The sequence below is a fragment of the Orycteropus afer genome, unplaced genomic scaffold, assembly GCF_000298275.1.
Source record: "Orycteropus afer afer isolate SDZICR_OR568_19922 unplaced genomic scaffold, OryAfe1.0 scaffold00289, whole genome shotgun sequence".
In the NCBI taxonomy this organism is placed as follows: domain Eukaryota; kingdom Metazoa; phylum Chordata; class Mammalia; order Tubulidentata; family Orycteropodidae; genus Orycteropus; species Orycteropus afer.
Window position 1 is genome coordinate 1,706,348 of NW_006921876.1, and position 8,275 is coordinate 1,714,622.

The window sequence follows — 8,275 nt, forward strand, 5'->3', positions numbered from 1 at the left end:
TTTTGTGATCCATAGGGTTTTCATTGGCTGACTTTTGGAAGTAGGTCACCAGGTCTTTTTTCCTAGTCTGTCTTAATCTGAAGTTCTGCTTAATATGTATGTGGGTGACCCTAATGGTATTTGAAATACCTGTGGCATAGCTTCCAGCATCACAGCAACACACAAGCCACCACAGTAAGATAAATTGACAGAAAGATGGCAGAAGTACCCTACTGAAAAACCTACCACTGCCATTGAGTGGATTCCAACCCATAGCAAGTCTTTAGAGTAGAACTGTCTCATAGGGTTCCCAAAGCTGTAAATCTTTACAGAAGCAGACTGCCTCATCTTTCTCTCACAGAGCACCCAATGGGTTCCAACCACTGACCTTTTGGTTAGCAGCCAGATGCTTTAACCACTATGCCACCAGACCTCCTTAAGTATCCTACTAACCAAAAAGCCCAAACCCACAGTCATCGGGCGGATTCTGACTTATAGCGACTCCTATTGGGTTTTCAAGGTGGTAAATCTTTATGGAAGTAGATTGCCTCATCTTTCGTAGAGCCACTTATGGGTTTGAACCTCCATCTTCCGGTTAGCAGTTAAATGCCTCAGGCACTGCACCGATTTATTGCCTTTCATTTTACTCTCCTTGTGCTAAATATCTCCCATACTTTATCTCATTAATTTCCATACTACTCTACGAATGGGTACGGTTATGTCTATTTTATATGCATGGAAACTAAGGTTACACAGTTCGAACATCAAACACAAGTTTACTCCTTAGTGTTCACCACCCTTTATCCCTCTATCCTCTAAGGGAGTGGTGGGAGGGCATGAGGCAAATCAGTTTCACCATAAGCGTGTAACTAAATTTGTTTACAGGAGTTGTCCACAGATAGGGAGTCAGGATCTCAAAATTTTCACGCATTTTAATCTTTAAGCTTATCATAACTACTAGACTTCGTTTCTAATACCCCTCGGGGGTGAATCTCATTGTAGGTCGAGACCGCTAAAAAGGGTACATGGCTTTTTGCAGACGATCCAATGAGATGGCTGGATATTGTGAGCGCGCATCTTTTGGCCAATGGGTTCAGCCTCTGAGGCCCGCCCCCAGAGCACCGGAAATCAGGGTCTGAGAAGAGCGAGGCGTTTGGTGCTGCGGGTGGGTGCGTAGTGCGCAGTTTTCTCTGGTGGTTTGGTGGTGCCTGGTAAGGACTCGGTTTGGTGGTGCCTGGTAAGGACTCCAGCAGAGGTGAGTGGATGGGACACAGGTATGGCAGGCCAGGAAGGCCACAGTCGCTCCAGTTGGGCTGAGGTGGGCATTTGCTTGAGCACGTGCTGACTGGCGACGCCGTCTAGCCAGTCTCTGGGCTAGCTTCCTGTCCCTCCGGCCCAGAGCTGCGACGTCGAGTGGGCCAATGCTGGGGGTGGGGCAACAGAAAGTCGTTATTTGAGGTGTGTGTTTGTGTGTGAGTGACCTTAAAAAGGTAGCAGGGCTGTAGTTCGTTGAGGGCAGGACTCGGGAGGGGTTTAAGTGGTCATGAGTGGTATTTGTACTCCCAGCAGAACTATGGGTTTTTAGAGAGGTCCTTTTCTTTGCAATGGAGAAGGGCGTGGGATTTACGTTCTGGGGCCTTCTGGTTAGGCCCCAGTCCTATTGCACCAGCAGTGGGTTTCTTCGAGAGGTCGGTCAAGAAGGAAGACTTGTCCTGTTCTGGGAACCTTTCCTGTAGGACCCTATAATCAGCCAGCCAACTATCTGCCCATAATCAGATGAGAAAATCCACATTAAGGAAGGGCCTTCTGGAGGAGGGGCTGGATCTATAAATGTGATGATGGGGGTGAGGGAAGGTTGGAGAAATGGGAGGATTCAAAAGGCCCATATAGTTGTTAGTCCATGTGGCACCTGTCTGTACCAATTAGGTAACTGATTGTAAGAGATTCCTCAGGTGAGGCATGAGCAAAGAGTCCAGGCTAACTTAAAAGGAAGTTTAGTAATTAAGGGGGAAAACAGTTGTAGCCTTTCAGAAAAGAAGGCATTATCTTGCCATTATAATGTAAAAGAGGACAGTTTAGTTTAAAAAAAAAAAAAATCTTGCTAGTTTCTGAATTACCTCCTCCTATTAGCTTATGAGGTTCATGTCTTTTTTAATATACATGGCCTGACTTCTCTGTAGCTAATACTTAGGACAGGTTTTCAAAAGGTAAGAGACTTCTTGAACTTTGCAATTTGGGGAGCCTTGTAAATAGGGAGATCTGAAATTTATAGCTTATGAATTGAAAAGGCCTGTGGGCCTTAGATTTGGGGGGTGGGATGGGGTGAGCTTCCTTTCTGGTTACCTGGGGGAGGGAATGATGTAAAGTATTATCTGGGAGACACAGCAAGCATTGTAGGCTCAAAGCAGAAAAGGTCTGTACTTGGAAACTAGTTCTGGTGGAGTTTGAAAGAAGAGTTTTATGGAAAGTGGATAGATTTAGAGAAGCAACTGAAGAGATCAAGGGGATGGAATAGCTTAATGGGATAGTGGACAGGAAAAAAAAATTAGGACTCTGGTATAGAGAAAAGAGGCAAAGAACAAAAAACCCACCTAGTGGATGGTAACTAAATATTTACTGACAGCATAATTTTATCCTATGGGTATGTTGAGTATGAATTTATTTATAAACCGAAGGATCATTCCTATACATATAAAGGGCTTCCTTATGCAGGAAGTACTTAATAGGACTTAGTTCTCAGTAAGAGAAGCTATTGGGGTGGAAAATATAAGTAAATTTAAGAAGGGTTTGGACCTCTAAGGGATTGCTAAAGAAGGGTGTTTAGGATATTCTAGGCTCAAATAGAAGTGAATATGTTATGGTAGGTTGGTTGGGTGGGGTGGGGCAAGTGGGAAGTTGTTACTTGAGCATGGGTGTGGAGGAGCACAAGGATCTCAAAAAGGTGAGAAGGCTGTGGTCCACTAAGGGCAGAATTCAGGAAGGGTTTTAGTGCCCAGGCGAGTTATTTGGATGGAAATAGTGGGACAGATCACTGGTCTGACCCAAAGTAACTTTTTTTTTTTTAACGCTTTGTGAGTCTATCTTGAAGTAAAAGAAGAATGATTAGGAATCTTTAATATAAAATGCTGACAGGTAATTAATCTGAATAGGATTGATACCAGTGTCCTCTACAGCCTTTCCATGGATCCTGTTCGACCACCGTTCAGGGGCCCTACTCCTGTCTACTTATCTCAGTGGGTACGGATGCCAGGCTCATGGCCACAAACTCCTAAACACTTGAACTCAACCCTGGGCAAGGCAGGACCTGTAGGCAGAGGCCGTGCATTTGGAAAACCAGAGGAACCAGGCCCACAGAATGGGCCAGCACAAAAGGTAAAAAAAAAAAAAAAAAAAAACTGGATGCATAATAGTAACATACAGCTTCCCTGTTTGATCAAATGAAATGGTAGATTTTAATATGTTTAGAAAACTGTGACGCCCTATAGAAAACCTAGGTTTGAGGTGTTTTTGCTTGCTTGTTTTTCCCTTTAACAAGTAGCAGCATCTCCTGGACATGTATTTCAAACCCTTGAGTTGAGAGTGTAGAAAAGGTGCCTTATAAATGAGCATTGTTGTTGTTGTTGTTTGCCGTCGAGTCGGCCCTGACTCATAGCTACCCCTCCTTGGGTTTCCGAGGCAGTATCACTACGGAAGTAGGATTGCCCAACCTTCCTTCCGAGGAGTGGCTGGTGGGTTTGAACCGCCAGCCTTCTGGTTAGCAGTCAAGTGCCTTTAGCCACTATGCTACCAGAGCTCCTAAATGAGCAGTAGCTGGACTTAATTCTTTTCTAATTTACATACATACATACATACATACATACAGGGTATGGGTTTAAAGATACAGCTTTTTGTTGTCATAGTGTTTAGATTTTAGATTTTATTAGCTAGCAGTAGTTCCTGCCTTTGAGGTAATAATTGTTAGACTGGTTCCTTTGGGAAGGCTCTTTGCCTGCATCTTAAAAATTTTGAGAATCTTCAACTGCTACTGCTGCTGTGTGCATGCTTTTAATGTGTGTGCAGTCTTAATCTCCTAATTATGTAGAAATTTTAAGAATATTTATTTGCCTATAATCTTAAAGATTTGGCAAATATACAAAGAGCATAATGATAGACTTATGATAATTTTAAGTAGACTTGACAATGTTACATATAATAGTTTTTAAGAAGAAAAATTTATGACAGTAATCTTGAGTTTTTATTCAGATGAATTGCTTAGTATTTATGACTTTTTTCTTATACATGTGACAGCTCTAATTGGTATAATAGCAATGAAGTTGCAAGACTGCTACCAGAAAACAGTAGTAGGTTTTGTTGGAAGTTGTTCAAATAAACCCTAAAACCTCTGTTGTTGTTATGTGCTATCGAGTCGGACCGGACTCATAGCGACCCTTCCTTGGGTTTCCAAGGCAGTATCACAATGGAAGTAGATTGCCCCGTCTTCCTTCTGAGGAGTGGCTGGTGGGTTTGAACCGCCAGCCTTCTGGTTAGCAGTCAAGTGCCTTAGGCACTATGCTACCAGAGCTCCCAAACCTAGTATTCTTAAATTATCCAACTTTGTTGAAAATTTATTAATCTGTACATTTGTTACCACTTACTTTGGAGGTACAAGAAGTAAACTAGAAAAATAAATAAGTTATTCTGTTGCACTTTTGTAAGTTACTTAATTCTGCTTAAAGTCATCAAATCATAGACTTTTAACCATAGCTGTTTATGTTTAGGAACCCTGGTGGCACAGTGGTAAGTGCTTGGCTGTTAACTGAAAGGTCAGCCGCTTGAACCCCTCAGCTGCTCTGTGGGAGGAAGATGTGGCAAACTGCTTCCTTCAAGGTGGTTGTTGTTTGCCGTCGAGTCGGCCCCGACTCATAGCGACCCCTCCTTGGGTTTCCGAGGCAGTATCACTATGGAAGTAGGATTGCCCAACCTTCCTTCCGAGGAGTGGCTGGTGGGTTTGAACTGCCAGCCTTCTGGTGAGCAGTCAAGTGCCTTAGGCACTATGCTATCAGAGCTCCTTGAAACTCTTGTGAGGCAGTTCTACTCTCCTGTAGAATCACTGTGAGTGAGAATCGACTTGACAGCAATGAGTTTTGTTTGGTATTTATGTTTGAAAAATGTAACAACATGGCTATAGATATTGTATAAGATATTTTTATTCTTTACTCTTGTAGTATTTTTAGAATTTGAGGTTGATTTTTATTATTTACCAGAACTTAAACTACTAGGGTTCCTGAGGTTTGAAATTTTATCTTAGAATAATTTTATTATTTGACTTCCCATAGGAAACTAGAGGTTTAGTCTCCATGTTCCAAGGACTGGGTCTTGAAACAGTGTCCCATACCCCTCTGAAACAAGAAATGCCTCCTTTAGGTATGTAGAAAACTACGTTGAGAAATGTTGTGGTATGCGTAATTGGTTTATTCCTAAATTCATAAAGTTTATCTTCATAAAAATTACTTTGAAACATGTTCAGTTCACAATTAACACCTGGGGTTTGGCCCTTCCATTCAGGTAGAGGCATTTTTGGTCGAGGCTCACCTACTAATAATATGGTGCACAAGGACAAAGAAGAACCTCATCCCACTTTTCCAGACCCTTCAGTGTTGGCGGCTGGGGATAGCAAGTTGGCAGAGGCCTCCACTGGTTGGAATAGGTGGGTAAAGTTGCCTTCTCAGGTAACCATCAAATTCAGATGGAATATCTCTATATATCCAAGGGTCTAAGAAGGGTTACATGTTTTTATGTTAAAGAATGGACATTTTCCAAGAGTAGTCAGCAGCTCCTGATTCAGTAATTGGGCAAGAGTAAAAGGCAGTTTTCCACAGAGCAATTTATAACTTAATTTGCTCTCTTAAGAAATTGAGCTAGTTGTAGAGATTCTTTAATCTGGGTAAATGAGACTTTCACCTCAGTTTTGCTATATGGATGTCGGTTCTAAGGATCAATATTAGTACTAATTGGCAAATTAGTCATGGTGGCATATTGAATTTTGAGAGAATCCTATGGCTCTGTTTGGGTTCCTGTTGTCTCCTCCAGGAAGAGAAGGTACAGCTGAGGGAATAATTTAGATTAGGTATAGGTAGAAGCATGGTTAAGAGAGTACTGATGTTTGCCTCTATTTGCAACATTTCAGAATGCTTGGAAGAGGAAATTTGAATGCTTCTTTATTACCATTGGGAAGAGCAGCTGGTGGAATAGGCAGAGGAGTATACAGAGCTCCAAGTGCACTCAACCTGACTTCACGGGACCCACCACAGTTGTCATCACTGCCACCTATGCCCCAGTCCTCAGTGCATTCTCCATATTGTGCTCCAGCTGTGACTGTTGAACACAAGGAAATGTAAGTCAAGAATACTTCTATCTCTGGTTAATAATTCCTGTAGCAAGTAGTCTCTGTGTTTTGGCTAGTATATAGTTGCAAAAAGGACATGGCAGCAGTGTCCTCTGACCTCCTCTGACTTCACAAGGGAGAGACAGAATCACCATCAGGAGCATCAGCCCATGGCTGATTCCTATGAGGTCAGACATGCCACCAGCCTCTAACCCTTTTGTCATTCTGACCATTCCTCTACAGTACTCTCGTACTTCTCTATTGGGTCCTATGATTCATTGCAGTGGTCACACACAACTCACAGACAACATTCAACAATTATGGAGTTTATTAGGGAAGTAACAGGTTACAATTCAGGTTCAGGAACACTTAGGATACAATTCTTCAGTCAGGACAGCTTCCCCTTGGCTGTGTGCTCTGGCATGCCTCTCTTTGGCCCTTGACCTCTTGGGCTGGCATCTGCCCTGCTTAGGCAAATGTTACTAAGCTCTTTTAGCTCTGCCAGTAGGTACGCTTCTCTCTGCCAGCAAGGCTCCTGCCCAGAGGCGTTCAGCTTTCTTGCTCCATGGGCTGGTGAGCCCATCACTCTGTTTTGTGCCAGTCCGTTGGTTCTGCTACCTCTGTTGCCACAATCTCTTTGCCATCAGTGCAGGGATCTTGGGTCAAGGATATGCTCCATTCCTGGCTCTTCTGTTTTAATGACAGTGAGATGCCCCTTTTCACCTTTGGGATGGCTCATTTTAAATCTAGTGAATTGTATAGCTGACCAGTCCTTATGTTAGGATTCCATACACCTTATTTGTATGATCTCACACTCAACAGGGGTGCCATGTACCTTATTTATATTACTAACAGACCATCCAGTCACCTTGGTGGGTCACAAAGCACCTCAAATTTACATAGTTCTACCCAGTCATTTCTGGTGATAAATGGCTAGAAGAGCCATATTAATTCACACTTCCACAATAGTGTTGTAAATGATGTTTCTGTTATGTTTGAAGTCCTCCTTAAGTGTTAGGTAATACAGGTTTTTGTGAGGGTTTTTCTCCCTCACTGGAGAAATTGACAAATAGGAGGGGAAATTCCTGATAAAGTGAAATGAGTTTAACAGTATATATAATATATGAGAGAGAATTAACTCATTACTTTTCATTTCCTTTTCAATTCAGATATAGACAATTCTTTGCCGTGTCAGAGATAAAGAAATCATTGAAGAAACATAATCTGCAGCTCATCTTTGTTAATAGGACTATTTTTTGTGTTCTTAATTAGCTGACCTAGCTTATACTAGTCATAGTACTAGGACAAATAAGGTAACTTTTCCTCTCTAGACATTGCTAAGAATTTATCTTCTAGCTATCAAAGCTTGCTTTTGTTTGTCTTAATTCTTGGGTTTGTGTAGCTATAAGGAAACCATGAAATGTTATTTTCCCCAGTCTTTTTGTGTGTGTGTGTATGTATGGTGCATATGCGTGGGTTTTTTTATGTTTTTGGTATATATGATGCTTTTGTTTTTTATTTTATTTTCCAGAGAGCATGTTGTGAAGCAAGGATCAAAAGGAAAACCTCAATCTTTGGGACTGAACCTCATCAAAATACAGTGTCATAATGAAGCAGTTTATCAATATCATGTGACTTTCAGGTATTTACAGGTTTTTTTCTTTATAATGCCTACTTCTTAGCAGTAATGAAATAGTTTTCCTGGAATAACTGAATGTTATTCTTCTGAATATTTCCTGCTTACTCCTTTCCTCCAATAATACATGTACTCCCACCTTTGAAATAAGTTTTAAAAAAAATTAGCTGTATTACCAATTTAGATTTTTTTATTTAATTGGTAGAGATTTATGCATGAGGCCAGAAGTCTATTTACTGTGAAGTTAATGACACTTCGAGGGGCTCAGTGGTAGAATTCTTTTTTTTTTTTTTTTT

General features: G+C 41.5%; 1 protein-coding gene across 1 annotated transcript in view; it reads left to right on the forward strand.

The window, feature by feature from the left end:
* The first annotated feature begins 3,159 nt into the window (after positions 1–3,159).
* The window catches only part of PIWIL2 (piwi like RNA-mediated gene silencing 2), a 109,934-nt gene continuing 104,818 nt past the window's right edge, over positions 3,160–8,275 (forward strand). Inside the window, exons 1-5 of the mRNA XM_007950816.1 lie at positions 3,160–3,351; positions 5,295–5,382; positions 5,524–5,665; positions 6,146–6,352; positions 7,875–7,985. Of these exons, the coding sequence (XP_007949007.1) occupies positions 3,160–3,351; positions 5,295–5,382; positions 5,524–5,665; positions 6,146–6,352; positions 7,875–7,985 (740 nt within the window). The remainder of the gene's footprint in view (positions 3,352–5,294; positions 5,383–5,523; positions 5,666–6,145; positions 6,353–7,874; positions 7,986–8,275) is intronic.